Below are 19,325 nucleotides of genomic sequence, written 5' to 3'. Positions count from 1 at the left end.
AAGTAAGCGAATAGATAAGTGACTAGGCAAAGTATTTCAAGTATAATATAAATACTTTTTTAATATTTTTCAGTCTTTTGTACTATCGAGAAAGCTAGTAGAAAAAGAAAAAATACACAGGCAAAAATATTGTTAATTTTGTGTACATATTATGTCCTGTATACTTGTTTTTGTACATTTATATCATACATTTGACTGAACCATCATTTCGTTCAAGCGGTTTAACACGTAAAGAAATGTACAAATATGTACTTACTCAGAAATGTCACTTTATTTTTTCCGAGCGGGACAAAACAAAACAAAAATAAATTGGGTTCCCAAATACTTACTAATTTCTTCTTTTCCGTTGGCAGACGTGGTAAAAGATATAATAACTTTGACATTGTCACTAAACGCCAAGCTTTTGTACTCTTCGGTTTCTGGTGTAGCTTGTGTAAAGAGCACGTAGTTGGGGATCACGTGACCGTCGATCACTTTAGCGTCGATCAAATCAGATCTTGTTGTCGGCTACAAAAATATTGTATATTTACATGTACCATCATGACATTGTCCAAATATCTACAAATGAAGCATACTTAAAGCATCCAAACAAAAACAAAATTTAAAGTAAAGTTGGACCTTGTCCTCCCAGGTAGCGAAGATTTTTTTGTTTTAGGTTTTATATAACTGTTTTTATACTGTTCCTATTTGGCTCTTTTTTATTGTAATTTTAATATTGTTAAATTATTTTAAACTTAATTGAAAGTAATTGTGTTTGCTCGCAAACGATAAAAAACCGACTTAAATTACATAGACAAGTAATACAACGTAAGTTAACGAAAAAAAGTAACAACCGCACTAGTAGTTACTATGATTTTCGAGGATATCCCTCGATTTCGCTGGGATTCCATCATCAGATCTTGATTTCCTTATCATGGTACCACCCTTGGGATATCTTTCTTCCAACAAAAAAAGATTTATCAAAATCGGTCATAAACGACGAAGTTATCCCCACCGAACATACTTAAAAAAATACATAAGGTCGAATTGAGTAGTCTCCTCCTTTTTTGAAGTTGGTTAAAAATAAACAAATATTAACAGAAATAAGAATTATGACAAATATATACTTGTACTTTCTGTGACCATAATATTTGTATAGGTATTATGAAATAAACATATTTTATTATTATTCTGTTACATTTAACAGGCGTATAAAACAGAAACCATTTTAAATAAATAAAATAAATTACACTTCTACTCATAGACAATTGACTTTTAGTGTTATACTAAAAAGTTTTTCGCAACTTCACAAACTTCTTTTATTGTTCTCGGGAGTTACCTTAAAGCCTTCGTCGACGGGAATAAAGAATGTGTGTCGTCCGTCGGCGTTGAACACATCTTTCTTCTGTAATTGATTTACTTTCTGACGGAACGACCTAAAAATAAGGGTTGTAAGTATATAAGACAGATATTATTTGTTAAGTATCTCCAGTAAAGGTGAAGTATCTCGTGTTCTCAACATCATTTTTTTAATAACTACATATATAACGAGTTCGACTCATAACAGCTTCAAAAGTTATTTTTTTTTAAACCGAAGATACTGTTCTGAATGAATGAATATTAAAAAAAAAATATATTGTTAGTTTTGACTAGCTATCCACACCAGATTTTATATTTAAATTGTGTTGTCATAATTGTAATAAAGAATGTATTCAAATCCAAGCGCTGTTATGATTTTGTTTTAGTACATTTTTTTATTGATAATTTCGTTAGTAAATGCAGATACTGCAAATTTACTACGACCTCAAAAGTCGCTAACAATAGGAACTAGACTCTAAGCTCTACGCTATATATATAATGCAAGCTGCAAATAAGACAAAAATACTAGAGCAAATAAAAATGGTAATGGTTGGTTTAAAATCATTAAGATAATAATCAATATATAATTTAAATAAAAATAATAATATATTTTAAAAAAATGTGTTTAAGGTACAGATGTAACTTTTAAAATTTTCTATTTGTCATAAACATTTTGCAAAGCAGACTTTTGTAATAAAAATTATTTCTTAATCTGTAAACTGGTGACTACTGGGATTTATTCGTATCGTTTATTGTCTAAATGTTTCCTATTTGATAAGTAGGTCATCTTTGTGTAGTAGTTATTGTCATAATATACACTTGTCATACATTTGTCAAGTTGTAAAAAAATATCTCGAAAAGCAAAGAGCAATGAAATATTCCTCATAACAGCCTTCAAACCTTTACTGTTTTAAAGGTTAACAGAATTTTCGCGGCGTCCTGATTTTTCATTGTTACAATAAAAATGTTCCTTATTCATATTTTAATGACCGCATTAGTGAGTGCTTTTTGATTTAATTTTTAGAAAGTGTTTCAAAAATTTAACTTTTATTTTTCATTAAGGAGGCTTAATGTAAATACGTTTTATTGTAAAATGAATTTTTGTTCAATGTTTTTTTGTTCAAGCATAACACGATGAAGAAATATTATCTCTTGTTTTTGGAATATCTTAAGTTTCCTTAATATTTGTTGCTGTGTTACTAAACTAGGTAATGAAATCAACTGTAAAGAGATTAAAGAATTAGTGGAATTTTCAGATATTATTACCTTATATAATTGGAATAATATCCACGATCAGATAGCAAAGGATTGGGTACTGTTGGTAGATTTATTGGTCTCAAACACAAATAAAAAACACTGAGAAAACTACGATAAATAGCTAATCCACAGGAGTACTTATAGGTAATTAGATGAATAACATGAATAGACTAAAATAATAATTAGGATTCACATTTTCTGGTAAATTTACAGTATTTACTTGCTCATAGAAAAAGGAACTGTAACTAGCAATTAACACATTACCATGATGTTATAGACGAGATACGTTAGCTTGATGTATCTACATTTAATTGCATCAAAAATACTTCCAACCGTCAAAAAATCCAAGTAAGCAATTAAATTTCGCGACGAAGAAATAATTAAAGTTTATAAGTAAAAAGTTCACTGAAATATTTTCCGTATAATGGCATATATTTATTTATTACTAAAATAGTGGTTCACTAATCACGTGGCGTCTTTTTCACAAGGGTCAAACGTTGAGTTTTAAGTACGCAGCGTACGTACGTACTAGGTATAAGGCATCACAGATACCATTGACGTCAGAGATAGTTTTCTTGAAAGTTGTAGTATTAGTATTAATATTAACGGTTATACTAATAAAATAATATAATCGACACTTATTCATTGACGCTTATTGATAGGAAAAGGGTCGGAGCTTAATCCTCCATGCTGTTTATCTACGGATTGGGGGATACTTTCCATCTCATAGGAACGATCGCTATCAACAGTTTTTATGGTAGTGAATTGCACTAAGTCAATCAAACCACTTCTAATTATTATCGTTCTTTTATTCTTGTGCATGTTGCAATTTTAAAATCTTTGAAATATACCCTTATTCTACAGCAAACTCAGTGACATATAAATCCAAAGTTCACTTATTTCTTTTCACATATGTAGGATTATATATAGGGTATATATATATATATATATATATTTAGGGTTACCGAAACGGAAAACGGTTTAAAGTGAATTTGTCCAGTAGACTTTAAATAAATAAGTTCTCACAGCTGATATTACAGGTATCTAAAGGTTGAAAAATGCATTTGTCCCATAGTGGCATTTTACAGAGCGAATCAATCAATCAGACAGACAGAGTGATGCTATAAAGGTGCTTTTTAAAAATGAATTACTTTATTTTTTTTTAATATTAAATGACATATTCATCAATTGTTAACTAATGAGAATAATTGGTGTTTTTATTCTTTTGTAAAATAAATATATTTCAATTCGTTTACTGATAAATTTAAGTATACAACATTATTTTTGTGTTTCAATAGAAATGACAAAAAAGACATGTTTTAACATTGTACCATATAACCAACTCATTATTTTTATCCTTGGAAATATGGCCTTAGATTAAGAAAAATACTGTCACTAAGTTACTTAACAAACGGTTAAGTACATTACTGAAGCCTTAAAAAAATCCTGTGTAGAGCAAAGCCGATAACGTTGATAAGTAAATACGGTTAAATGTATTCGATTTAACATAAATTCAGTAATTATGGGTGTCGATGAAAAAACATAAAAGTTAATTAGTTAGACGTTCACTTATTAATTATACGTAATCTCTACCGTCACAATAACCGTTTTCTGCTCGTAGCATAATTCTTTATTTAATAAATTTCATTATATTACAAAGTATTGGAACATTATGTAAGTAAACATTCAGCAATTGGACCAAGACTTGTTGACGTTTCAAGACGTTTTGAATGATGTAAGTACATGTTTCAAAATTTAATCCTACTATGCAATCTTCTCAATGGTGGTTTTTTACGTTTTCAGGCGATATTTTGATACGAATTTATGTATAATCTATGATTATTCAATATAACTCCTAATGATGCGGATTCAGGCAAGCCCAGATTTGAAATCAATTGATGCTATCAATTCATTTTTATTTCATTCATTTGAATAGTTAATTATTTTGTTAGCGTGACTATGATTGTGAGATGAGAGTGTGAATAAGCTATATACTAAAGATACTCGATAAAATTTAACATTAATCATGAAAATATAAAATGTATTCAATGAAATGTATGCAAACATGGTGACAATTTTTAAACGAAGCAAATAAAAACAAATTAATTTATTAATGGCTTCCTAGAAAATAACGTTTTAATATTTATGTATTAAATAAAATGCTATTGTTTTAAAAGTAAATATTTCTTTTGCTGCATGAAAGCGGGGAAGTGGAAAATCCGGCTCATAAAACTTTGCATCAGAGGCGCAACTTGGTGGCCTGGAATAACTAAACGGTAAAAATCAACTCTAACTAACGTCGACTAAATATTTAATACTTTTGTGCAAATGATGTAAAAAACGTAAAATAAAATCGTCGTAGGTAATTTAGTTTCGAAAGATTGCTTGCAAGAACAAAGTTGAAGAGTTGTTTTTATTGTTGAAATGCATTCTCTTTCCGTCTGTTTCATTTTAAATCGAAAAAGAATATTTTTCGTACTGGCCTTTAATATGAAAGTCAAAGAGAATAATAGTAGGTATTAGATAATTCGATACGTTTTGAGATTGAAATGTGCAATATGTTTCAATGCAATCGCTGAAATGCAAAACCGTTTGGGACGTTTTGCAATGGGTACACAAAACAAAAACGACAGATATGTCGGGTAGTGATGATATCGAATACGTTGTATTGTTTTCAAATTATAAAACGGTATAGCTTTGTAACCAATTGCGATGCGTAACTAACAGAATATTTGACGTCAAACGCATTTGCACGGTTTTGAGGTTCTAAGCTAATCATCACTCAATCTACTGTAATGTTCACATTCAAAGGTAGACTCAAATTTTAGATAATCAATAATTGTAAATATTGTATACGTTGACACGGTAACAACAAAAACTTAACTCAATATTGTAGACTTTAATATTATTTCTGCCATGTCTTGTTCTGTAATGTCTATTAGAAGCTGAAAGTTGTACAAACCGTCTTTAGTTGATGAATAAAATAATGAGTACAAGATTAGATCATTGTTAGAATTTTAAGTAGTTGACAACAGACGAGAGTAGCTTAGTGCAGGGTTTGGACAAGTTAACAGTTTGATGTAGATAGCTGGCTTGAAAATAAAAATGTTCATAATAATAGGGTGACGACATAGTGCTATATCCAAAAATCGAAATAATTTTATGTAGAAGCGTTCACCCATATAGACATTTTAAAATTGAACTGTATTGAAACTTTGATGATTGATGTGTCTTAATGCAACTAACAGTATGCTTTATTCCGTTTAGTACCTGAGGCGATGTTGATCAATATTGAACACATCCGAATGTTCCAGAAACTGGTACGCATTCGGATTGTATACGGGCGAGCCGACAGTGCTCTGAGCTAAGGGCAGCAAGGGTTGAAGCACCTGGTCTATCACATGAAGAACCTAGAACAAAATTAAACATTTATTATAACTTAAACAACTCGATAAGATGAAGCGTGGTCTATAAAACAAAATCACCAGATATTATATTTTATTATGATTACGTGTATAAATAACAGTAATCAGATAAATCAGCCAATTGAATCTGACTAATGCGTTCATTTTAAGATTAACGGAAAAATATTAATGGAACAGAATTTAGGTATACAAAATTAGAAGGAATATATTCTGCTTAGAGTATCTTCTCGTAAATAAACTTGAATTATCTCCCTAGAAGGTACCATAGTGTCGTTATAAATTCAAGGATACTTGCGGACAGCTGCAGTGGCTTTGGACGACGTAAGCGTGATGTGTGGGTAGTAAAATACTCGAAAATAAAATGATAAGCAAAAATAGACTTATATAAGTTGTTAAAAAAATAAACATGCCAATTACGAGTCAAACACCAAATGGAGTGTTCCACACAATTTCGTAACAATGTACTATTTCATAAAACGTAGGTTTTTTTTTAAAGATCAAAGTGATTTTTATTGTCATTCAAAGCAGTCGTAATACATATTGTGTGAAAATGCCAATTATCTGTCTATTCTTGTATTGTAATGTACAGAGTAATGCTCTGTAATAAGGTTATTTCAGCACTCTCTATGGAGCCTAGAGCCTTTAAAAGGAAAACTCGTTATATCGAGCCAAAGATTTTGAACAAGTATGTTAGGCGGCGATAGGAGGTATATCATGTTACCAAGAACATAGGTCGAGTTCAATCTCTGATTCGTATATCAATAAAATTAAGAATATTATAATAATAACAAAAGATAAAATATAAGTCATATTAACTTTACATAAAAAGTAATCAGATATCAGAGTTGCGAAGTCTGTCTGCACCAACGATATTAAATTTCCTGTACAAAATGTTAATGCTTTTGCAAAATTTATTTTACTGACTGCAATGGTTAATGGTTGTGCAACACTTTTCTTAAGGAAATTTATCATCATCATTTTGTAAGTTAATATTTTACGACTAAGTAACAACGGATTTTATAAGTAAATCTTCGTTAATTGTGAAATGTAACAAAATATACTTAAAATTTTTCTTAATTTATTGTAAAATCTAAACTGAAAAGTATAGCACCGTTCCACGTGCATTATGGTAGTTAAAAATAAGTTTTATATGCATAATGTGCTCGTAGCTAAACAATCTTCAAGAAGTATTAAGCTACTTTAATAATCTTTGCCTGTGGTATGTATGGTATGGTTAACACGGGCTGGTTTCCGCAACTCGACGACTTTGCTATTTGCGGCTATTTTGCGTGTGTAATCTTTGCCTAATAATACTTCCAAGAGCTGCGTGTAATATTTTGTTTATTAATTTTATTTTTGTATTGTCTTGTCTTTTCATCATGTTTTTGACATACGGGTGAGTACCCTAGATGCAAATGTCTTGCTGTTTTATCTCTAACTGAATTATACTATCTCTAAATTAAAGGTATGTCAGCAATCTATATATTAATACATGAAGCAAAAACTTTGTATCCCTTTTTACGAGAATTGCACGGAAGGAGTATGAAATTTCGTACACTTGTAGTTTATACAGAGAAGGAGTGCAGAATTCTAATATTTTTTTTAAAATTATGCATAAAAATATATTAAATCAATAAAAAAAAAAAAACATTACACACACTACCATGTATTTGACACCCACACGCATATTATACTGTTTTTGATTGTCAGCCTGTAGTCAAATTTAATTTTTTTTAAAGGTTCTTTATTTTCATTATTTTTTGTTTTTTTTATTTAAATGCTTAATTATGGTCGAATTTCGACCACTGGGCGACCAATAGTTTTAATAAATATATCAAGGAAATCAAATAATAAAATACTACATGATCATTGGAACATAAGACACATAATTATATCCATTAAATTGCGTCACCGATAAGTAAAAACATTGTTCAATAGAAATTTTGTTTTTTTAGGTAGCGTCCCTCATCTAAGTGGAGCTATATATGTATAGGCCTCTTTTACCTACCGGATAATCCGACCCTGGACATGATCCCGTAATGATATCGCGGTAATTTACATTGTATCACGAAAAAAATGCTGTGTGGTTACGGCAATGAAGAATATAGCCACCCCCTCCCTTTCCGTGGGTGTCGTAAGAGGCGACTAAGGGATAACACAGTTCCACTACCACCTTGAAACTTAAAAAGCCGACCGATGGCGGGATAACCATCCAACTACTGGCAATGAAATACACAGGCCGTAGACGGGCAGCAGCGTCTTTGGTGCGATAAAGCCAGCCCTGCGGTCACGAACCCGCCTGCCCAGCGTGGTGACTATGGGCAACACACATGAATTCACACCATTTTTGGCGTGAACTTGTGGAGGCCATGTCCAGTAGTGGACTGCGAAAGGCTGCTGTGATGCTGTGATGAACGAAAGAAATATATTTGGTAAGAATAATTTTAAGTTGACTATATTTTATGTGTCTTTTGTTACTTTTTTAATTTTTTAAATTCATTAATTATTTCTTTAAGCTTTTTTAATGAATAATTATTTCAGTTATGTCTATAAATTTAGTCAAAATTTTGTATTAAAATATATCTTTAATACATTACACAAAATGTTAACACTAGAGTTAATTCAATAGCTTATCTATCCATTACTTACAGGAAATTAAAGTATGAGATATTTTCCAACGAAAAATATCTACAGGAACGTTAACGTACCATGAAATTGCAATATCGAGCGGATTGAACTTTATTTCCACACACTTTAAACATATTAAAATGTTTCTTATGATTGATGGATTGTAACATAATTTGAAACTTTACAATACTTAAAACCTGAGCAAATATTTAACTCTTCTCTACTTTAGTATAATGAATGTAGGAGGGTGTTTTGTTTGAATGATCTGATCTCAGAAGCTAATTGGTAAATTAGTAAAAATATTTTCGAAAATTTAACACATTTGAAGCGGAAGGTTAAGATTGAAACTATCTTACGATTAGCAAATGCAGAGTGATTGAATTGATGATGAATGATTGATCGAATCAGCCAGTAAGCTTTCCACTGCTGGGCAAAGCTCATCTCTCCGCACGGAAGAGGGTTAGAGCTTTATGCACGCGCTACCCTACTATGGGTTGGCAGATAATTTCCCTATGATATGAAAAAAGTAGTGTAATTTTAAAACCACTGTTATTTTTCAAATTTCTGTGCACTACGGAAGCAGAAAATGTTTTGTTTGTGTAGTGTGTTCTGATTGTGACTGACTATTTATCCTTAAATCAACATTGATCAAAAAACAATTAGGTCGTAATGCAATCGTAATGAAATAAATTACCTGTAGTTTGCCATTTCGATTTACTGCCTGGTAAGACCTTGAGATGTCGACCTTTGCGTTGTTGACGTAAATATCGTCGTGCATAGCGTCGCGTCGTCTAGTTATCCAGAGCGGCGGGTTACCGTCCAATTCCGATGATATTGAAGTGTCCAAATTTGTTAGAGTCGTCGCCAAGTTTGCTAAAACACACGTCCTATTATAATATTTGTCACTATTTATATTTATTTTACATAAAATTTTTGTTAAGAAAATAGTGACTAATCGGCTGTCAACTTAACCATGCCTCTTGACTAATTCTGTGCCTTCTGTGTTAAGTAATATAACTCGAGTGGGTACCCTTTTTGTGATTTTATCACATGCTTATTAAAAAAAAAAAAACAATTTATTTGGTCCAATTCACGTTCTTCTATCTGCTATAGTTACAGATTGATATTTGTCAAGTTTTACCATTTTGTATTTATGTAAACTATTTTCGTGCGTTGTGATTTAAATACAATCGTATTGAATTTCAAATTTAATTTTAGAACATTTTTCGTAAAGTGGTAAATTTTTGGTAAATTATGTAAATAGATAATAAGAAAAAAAAAATAAGTTTAAAGGATTATACCTTTATCTTTTGCTTGAAGGACGTTACTCTAGGGTAATTTTTTTTAAAGTAATTTATACCTTTAACTTGTCTTTTTATAAACTCTAAACATAATTTTTATTTTAATACCTTCTTATATATTCAGTCTTAATTTTTAACGAATGCTTTATATATAATTCTTAGATTTTGACGATTACTGCCGACTTAACCTTGAACAAACGTCGTAGCTTCTAGTAGTCAAAAGTTATATTGAATAGATATCTCGATACGCAGTAAAATGACCTCAAAATGACGGCACTTTTCCCTTCACCACACGCAATGTGGACACACAAACTTTACATAGCGTAGTAAATTCTTTGATTATTTAGCTATTTAGTGGTGTAAGTGAATTATGGATGGAGATTATATATATATGTAGCTGCAACTTGAAACTGTATCCCCCGGTTTTGTTATTTTTTGTAGTGGCGTCCTATGAAAGCAATTTTAGGACGTATCCAGGTCAAAAAGAATCATCAAAATCGGTACATCCAGTAAAAAGTTATAAGTAACACACATAAAAAAACCTGTCGAATTGAGGACATCGTCATTTTTCTTGATGTCTATTAATAACATTATAGGGGTACATATTTACTACTACAAGTACGTACACAGTACACATACGTGCAAAGTGCTATCTGGAAGAAATCACTTCTTAGCTATAAGATCACCTTTATACATATTTGTTTTTATCTGTGTATTATATTTTGGTGTACAATAAAAAATATTATTATTGCAAATTCTATGTAAAACACTACATATACATAACGTTACAGGCGAAGATTTGTCTGTAAATTAAATAAAAAAAAAATGACTAAATGAAGATTAAAATATACAAAAGAAACACAGTAGAATTGTTAGCTTTAAAAGTTTTATTTAAATATTCCAGCGCTGATTCAGTAATATTATAAAAACACTGTTTTAAAAAGGTAAAGTTTGAGGGTTCTAGAGCTAAAGGCAAAAAACCTTACAAAGGGAAATAGTTATAAAAGCGGCTAAAGATTGTTTCTGACCGCAAAACTTCTCTCTAACGAGACGTCGGTGGCATAACCGCTTTATTACGACCTTAAATACCCACCTGCATTGAAAATAATCTTAAGCTACTTGATTAAATGCAGATTTATTACTACATTATTTTCTCCTATGTAAGCGACTTTCTAACTAATACTTCTTAATAAGTTTCAGAAAATGTTTTTGACTAGTCCGTTGGCGCAGTTTGTAATGGCCATGCTTTCTGCTCCCGCGGGTTGTGTGTTCGATTCCCGCCTGAGTCTAAGTGTGGTATATATATATTATATTTATTTATATGTATATTTATTGAACCGCGATATTTATCGAAAAAAGAAATAGCTGTATCAGTCGGCTGTTATCTATAACACAAGGCATTAAGTTGGTTTCCGTAAGAACAGATGACTGTGTGTGTATGTTTATGATATTTTTTTTTATTAAAAAAAAGTTGACGTTTATCATTACTTAACAAGTTTTTAGATTAACATATTACATTCTATATTACATTTAAATACGTTTTTTTCATACAAAACGAGAACGAAACGTAGACGATTCGTTGAAGTTGGTCAATCGTCACAGAAAAACACACTTAAAAAATCAACGAATGCAGCTTTAAATAAAAAGAAAATAATATAGGTGCATGCAGTTGTGAACAGTATGTTTTTTTTTGTAGTACTTACATATGTGGAAAAGTACAAGTGAGTCGTCCATTTCACCATTGTACCTCTGAAATGCTTGGTTGGTGGGAGCAAACAGCGTCATCTGCCGGTACTGCAGGCTCATGTTGGCTACCACGTTACGTTCTAGTAGGGCAAGGAACTGTGAAACAAAGAAATAGTATTATAAAAGGCTATTCTCATCAATATTCAAGTAATTAGGTCAAATACAAAATATTTAAATATAAACAAGTCAACAACAGATTGGAATTGGTAAAAAACTTCTAATTTCTCCAGAAAAAATTAATAGAATAATAAATATACATATACATTTTAGTCGCGCTTCAGCCTGTAATATCCCAATGTTTAGCATAAGCCTCTTTCCCAATGTCCAATGAAGGAGAAGGATCAGAGCTTAATCCACCATGTTGCTCCAATGCGAGTTGATGGTAATATTCCCTACTACGAGTAACGATCGATATTAGGTGTACATGATAACGACCGGGACAGACGGCTTAAAGTGCTCTCCGAGGCACGGTGGAGAGACCCACAAGTACTGAATAAACACCCAGACTAAGGCAAACATCTGTATGGCCAATACAAATGTTTGTCATGTGCGGGGATTCAACCCGCAACCGCAGCGCAACTGCCACAAAGCAGTGCTGTGACCGTTGCACCAACGCGGCTTTGAATTAGGTGATGAAGAGTAAACCTTACACAAAACATTTTAGTCAAATCGTAATAAAGAAACAATTACCTAATACACCTTTTACAAATTAATTAATTAAAAAGAAATGAATGAGTTTGTTTGTCCTTCATTTTAATTACTTTCATGTTGTTAGAATTTTATAGAGAAATAGTTTAAAACTTGAAGTTATTATATCCTACGTAGTGCAAAACAGTCTTATTTTAAATAGAATAATATTATATTATAAAGATAAATAGTCTTTAGAATTTTACTTCAACCTTTATTCTTTTTACTTTTGTATTTTTATATTAAAAAGGTACGGAGAATATGGTTGATCATTATTACACTGTCACACACACAAACACGACGAAAAGGACGACAATATAAAATACTAGACATGGTCGATGTTTAGTGCGTGAAACTTCAATTCTGTTCATTATAACTTTCAGTTTGTAACTCATCTCGAAAACTTGTTTAAAAGTGAACTTCATTGTATAATAAGCAAGTTTGGAATATATGAGTTACGGAATCGAAGGACATAGTTTATAGGTACATCAATGTCAATTACTTATTAATTTTAAACCTACTTAAAAAAAGAATAGAGGGTTCGCAATTCGACTGTATTGTATATGTGTCTGTACTGTATGTGTCTATATAACTTTTTACCGGTGTGACACGATTTTGATGACTCTTGTTTAATATAAAGCTGGTGGTCATTGATGATCTCATTTAATAAAACACTTTTTTCCGGATTTTATCGCGGTTTATTGTTAACTTTTGATTCCCGACGTTTCGGATACTTTACAGCAACCATGGTCACGGGAGGACTGACCATGGTTGCTGTAAAGTATCCGAAACGTCGGGAATCAAAAGTTAACAATAAACCGCGATAAAATCCGGAAAAAAGTGTTTTATTAAATGAGTAAAATTCGCTTAAACATTAGAAAACAATATGATCTCATTTAAATTTGATCAAGATCTGAGGGGTGTTTTTGAGTTATGCTTGTTTTAACGTCTACCTACCTACGTCATGTTACTTGTCGATGTAATTGAAGTCGCTTTTTTTCGTTTGGTAAGAAACACAATTATCGGTTCGGTCTGATAGTAAACGGGTACTGTACATTATAGACGCTTGTGACAAGAGGAGCATTACAATCGTATTGCCGAGCTTACTCTTAACCAGAAACCCAAGAAGTGTCACAGAATCAGAACACTACTTTAGTGTATTACTTCGCAGTGATTTTCTGTTAGGCTGAAGTACATCACTAGTCGATCTGCTGTAAATACTGATCAAGATATTTGCTTCTATGTTCTCAATAAACTAGATACATATTATTATCTATCGATAAATACACAAGCTGAAACTTTTTTCATGTGAGCTTTCACTTAGCATTTCAGATGTAGGTCTAGTTTTACACTCCGTTAAGTAATGAAGTAAATACACTGTACTACAGTTGGTATTCGGAGCCATTTCCATATATTAGTGTGATCTAGTTGATAACGCTTTTGACTGCAATAATTTTCTCAGTAATAGTAATTCATATTAGGAGTTTATTGTAACACTCGGATCTATAGCTTTAGGTTTTTCAAATGCAAGTCGAATAAACCTACGAGATCAAACAACTAGACGTCTAAACTAATATTTGTACAAATACAATTAATGTCCGCTTCGAGAGGAAAACCAACGACTACCGACGAGAACGGATTTTCCGTCGCAACTACTACATATATACATACTAGCTTTTAGCCGCGGCTTCGCTTGCATTAAATTATTTTTTAATAAAAAGTATTCTGTGTTACTTCTAATACCTCCAAGAACTGGTCACATTTTCATGATGAACGGTTAAGCAGTTTTTGTGTGAAAGCGTAACAAACAATCTTACATTCACTTTTATAATATTAGTAGGGATATAAGTTGGACTAGCCCTTTGGCGCAGTTTGTAGTTTCTTTTCTGTTGCGCTAATTCTCGGTGGTAGGTCTGGGTGTAATATTTGTATTTATATATATAAATATATAATGTGTATGTATTATTTCTGTGTTTATTTATTAAAACAAAAATATCTAGCTAAACCACTCGGCTGTTACCTATAACACAATCATTACATTGCTTACATTAGGAACAGACGACAGTGTGTAACATATTTATTTATTTATTTATTTACTTATAAGGGATGGTACACAGCACAGAAAAATTATAAAACAAACTAGAATGAAATATAATCAAAAAGGCCAATTACGACCATCCATCCATTTAAAATTTAAATTAACAAACGTGAAAAAATAAAATAAAAGGAAAAACACAAAAAAAAAACTTGTTTTCATATTAAACCTATAAATACCCCTGGGAAGTATAATTTAAAAACAATTAACTCTATATGGAAGGAAATATAACATATATAATAATGATAATAATAATAGTGAACATACATAAGATATTTGTTCAAATGGCATTTAAGTAAATAAATAAATAAAGAAACGCTTCACACTCAACAGCCCCCAGTAACACAAATACCCAATACATAAGCACAAACGGCCAGACCACGACAACCATATATATGGCCAATACAAATATCTGTCGTGAGCAGGGATCGAACCCGCGACCGCCAGCGCATCAGTCAGTACTGTGATCGCTGCGCCAACGCGTCTTCAAAAGTAATAGACAATTTAAATGGTAATACATGTTAACTGTATTGCTTTTACGTGTTTTTAAGCAAAAATTTTGTAACAGTTATTTTTATTTTTTTAGTACTCTTTTGTTTATTCTTTGCTTAATGACATACAATAATATTCATGTGCTTGTGCACATGAATATTAACGATAGCAAGTAGGTATATAACTAAAGAGTAAAGCTAAAGGTGCACATAATATAAAATACGTTATATACATTTTACATAGAATAGCTTAAAAACATTTTTGTAGCGAAATTTTCTACATATTTATTTTTTATATTGTAAACTAAGTATGCTTTCGTATTAAAGCAAAATGCAGCTAACATTAAGTAATGTGATGCAAAGAGAGGGTGGGTTAGTTGGGTTGAAGAGGACTTTTATGTAAAAAACGGTCAAATGCAAATTGTTTCACACCATTTATATTTAGTAGTACCTAAGGGACGTAAGTACATTAATACGTCAGCAAACCTAATGTATTATTAAACTACTACAACTACGCATCTTTAACAATAACTAACGTGGCTTTGGTGACGCTGTTTTCATGTAGAACGTGTGACGTAATTTATAACGATGAAATATTATGTTGACTTTTTTCAAGAACTTTTTTCTCAGCAAAATGTACATTCTGAATCGGGCTACAAATTCATTATGATTAACCATTAAAAATACAATATAGTACTATCTTGAATGACGATTCATAAGTGTTTTCGAAGTCTACTTGCAGAATGATATTTTTTATCTGTTTTTAGAAGCGAAATATTTTTATAAAAGCGTCTTTGTTTTTTGCTTATAAAATATAATTTAAGCCTTGCAGAATATTACAACCAATAGAAACTCAAATAATGAAACACCGTTTATATAAAGACGTGTTTACCTAATGTAATTCTTAAATTGTAAATATTTTAAAAGAAGCTTTTTTGCGATTGATTATATTTTTTTTACTTAAAACCTATAATCAGGCAACGTCAGATGTCCACATCCAAGGCATCACATATCCATTTTATATATATGATAGAAATGAATGTTTGTCTGTATGTCATTTACAGAATCGTAAACTATGCATTTGATCATGTCGTGACCTTCAGCAAAGTGGTGTGCATGAGCCCACAAAGGTTTCTGAGTTGGTATGACAAAAAAAAAGCGTAGCAACGCGCGCAGGATACAGCTAGATATTTATATAACTAAACAGGTCATCTATTATGAAAGTTAAAAATTTTTAAGCTATTAGTCCTAATTAAAATATTGTGTTTTTTTTTGTTAGAAATATCATTATCGGATATAATTAGACCCCATAAAATGTCAAGCCACGACCTGTAGCGGGATGGCAGTCGTTAACATCCACAAATTCTTACTTATATATAACTGAATGAGTATTTAGTACTCGTTGTTAGGAAATGCAGATATCTATGTGTGGAAAATAGGGTCATTGCACCTACAAAGCCAATTCCACCGATGTCCCCATACGTGGTGGTATCCTTTGTTGAATACTAATGTCACACCTTAGAATGGCGCCGACGGATAATCAGATAATAATGGCAGATGTCGATAAATAGAGTCAAAGCACTCATGATTTGACGGTCAGATTAACATCAAACGAATTTAGTTTGACTAAATAATCAACACGTGATTAGCTCCAGTGCAATAGGACTTGTGATTTAATGAACTTGGATAATGATAATGAAAAACTTTGAACGGGTTATGTCCATATCTACACACGCAGTCCAAGGGATGTTATGGTTCAGGTGACTTTCAAGTGTAATAAATGACACAAGGGATTTTTTTTAAGCTGCAGTAAACGTAAGCAAAATATTTAATATTTTTTCACCAAGTTAAAAAAATACAGCGACACATTCCGACATCATTCAAATTGTTGTCCTTTCGTGCACGACAGATGTTTGGCTACTACAATCAATATTTTTTTATTAAGAGCATTTACAACAATTGTTTCATATTAACTTTGCTATTTAAAAAAAAATCAATATAAAATGTTTTCTTATTGTATAATAGCGTGCTAGATGAGTTATTATTAAAACAAATTATTATGAATTATTTTTTAAAACGTGTCACTTACATTTTTATTGTAATTTAAAATTGAGATTAACATACTTACTTAAAGTAATTATATGTGATTATAAAGACCTCATATTTAATATTTAAGTAATATAAATGTAAACTTTGTTACTTCAGGAAAAATTGTTAAGAAAATTATTCCCTTAAAATTGAATATTTTCAGTCATAACGTACGCGTCGAATTCAGTGCTATAACGGTTTGAATTTGTTTGTTCAATCTGTCGCGAAGGTTAGGTCGGATGTTCAGAATGAAAGTTGGTTCCAAGCCAATTTTAGTCGAGGTTAACAAGCAGAAATTGGTCCATGGTGGCAATATTCAAGAAGAGATTCCTAAATTGGAAACCGAAAATTCCATCCCGAGAAATTTAACTGTTACAATTGTTTTTTACTGTTTTTGCCATTTTATAACATATAACAACTAATGGCGTAAAAAACAACAACATTATTAAAGTTTTATTAATAAAAAAATGTATAAAATTAACCTTAGAAACTTCTTTCTTCTTATTTTATTGCTTTGAATGTTTGGTTTGTATATGTATGGTTAACCGACGTATAGTGTGGTGAGGATCAAATTATCCTATATTTATATTTTATATATTTTTTATATTTATAAGTTAAACAGGCCCTGAGCGTCTCTGATAGCGTCTAACCTAATAATATAAAGTTAAAGAGTTCGTTTGTTTGTTTGCTTGAACGCGCTAATCTTCAGGAACTACTAGTCTGATTTGAAAAATTCCTCCTGTATTAGATAGCCCATTTTAGTATCACTTTCTCCTAAATTAACGTGCATGAAACCGCAGGGAACATCTAGTATGAGATAAAATAACTAAATTACGTTTTCATTATTACGTTTATGTACGGTGAAAAATTGTTTGTTACTTTACACGAAACAGTAACAAGCAGAGAACTGTTTCCTATGTTTCTCAGTCAAAAAGTTACGCGTTTTTAATGCTAGTTTCATAATTTTTATGTTTTAATAACTCACTATGATATGTTTAAAAGCAAACCCGGTTACCTAACAGTTTACATAAAACTGCTGCTGACAATGCTTCACTTCAATAAATCTGAAATAATATTTTGATTTGCACACCTGCTGCCTACACGCGACGGACGCTAGCTTTCAAACTGATATCGATATAGGATATTTCCTTTTATAAGCTTGGCATACATTTTTCTTTATTTTCGAAATTTGTAGTAAATACTTATTCTTATTTCACAAAAGTGTAAGTATTGGTTAAGAGCAAAAAAATCAATAAATAAAAATTATAAACAGAAACATCATTACAGCCTATACAGTCCACTGCTGGACATGGGCCTCCACAAGTTTACGCCAAAAGTAACGTGAACTCATGTGTTTTGCCCATAGTCACCACGCTGGGCAGGCGGGTTGGTGACCGCAGGGCTGGCTTTGTCGCACCGAAGACGCTGCTGCTAGTCTTCGGCCTGTGTATTTCAAAACTGACAGCTGGATGGTTATTCCGCCATCGGTCAGTTTTATAAGTTCCAAGGTGGTAGTGGAACTGTAAAGAAGGATTGGAGCTTAATCTACCACTCTGCTCGACTGAGGGTTGGTGGGTTAATTTAATTTAATACTCATATAATAATTCTTCATTATTGCAATATATTAGTGACACTGTCTACAAGTTCATTGTGCTATATTCAAAAGATCTAACTATAGATAAATGCGTATTATTATAAATAAGCTGGATTTACTGATAGGCAAAACTAATTAAACTTGACCCCTATTACCGATTCAAATTTATATGATATCCTTGAACAAATATAGAATCTAAATAGTTCCAGTTCACCATTTAGTAGTTGGTTTAAGGTTATTTCATTTCATATCTGCAGATTTTATAGTTGCTAACAATAGAAGTGATAATATTGTTATTGTTTTTCAGTTGTCGGCAGTTTTTATTAGTTTATATAATAATGTATTATACGTACATTACGTATTGTCTGTAAAAATACACAAAACACAATTAAATATACCAAGAGTGTGCTTAATAATAATTGTGTTTGCAGGCAAACGAAAAAAAAAACCGACTTCAATTATATCGACAAGTAATACAATGTAGTTAGATGAAAAATTAGTCAAGTAAACACGCATTATCAAAGATTACTCCAAAAGTTTTGATCAGATCTCGATGAAATTTAAATGTGACCACACGATGAACATCGGCTTTCGATTAAATCAAAAATCATCAAAATCGGTATACCCAGTAAAAAGTTATGCGGATTTTCGAGTTTCCCTCGGTTTCTAGGTAAC

At 31.4% G+C, this 19,325-nt stretch overlaps 1 protein-coding gene across 1 annotated transcript in view; it reads right to left on the bottom strand.

The window, feature by feature from the left end:
• Positions 1-19,325, bottom strand: part of LOC123655372 (fasciclin-1) — a 94,515-nt gene that overhangs the window by 15,223 nt on the left and 59,967 nt on the right. Inside the window, exons 2-6 of the mRNA XM_045591183.1 lie at positions 11,653-11,791; positions 9,343-9,521; positions 5,866-6,005; positions 1,319-1,415; positions 330-507 (exon numbers count right to left, since the gene is read on the bottom strand). Of these exons, the coding sequence (XP_045447139.1) occupies positions 330-507; positions 1,319-1,415; positions 5,866-6,005; positions 9,343-9,521; positions 11,653-11,791 (733 nt within the window). The remainder of the gene's footprint in view (positions 1-329; positions 508-1,318; positions 1,416-5,865; positions 6,006-9,342; positions 9,522-11,652; positions 11,792-19,325) is intronic.

The sequence above is a fragment of the Melitaea cinxia genome, chromosome 7, assembly GCF_905220565.1.
Source record: "Melitaea cinxia chromosome 7, ilMelCinx1.1, whole genome shotgun sequence".
Lineage (NCBI taxonomy): Eukaryota > Metazoa > Arthropoda > Insecta > Lepidoptera > Nymphalidae > Melitaea > Melitaea cinxia.
The sequence above is the reverse complement of the archived record's forward strand: the minus strand, read 5'-3'. Positions and strand labels throughout refer to the sequence as shown.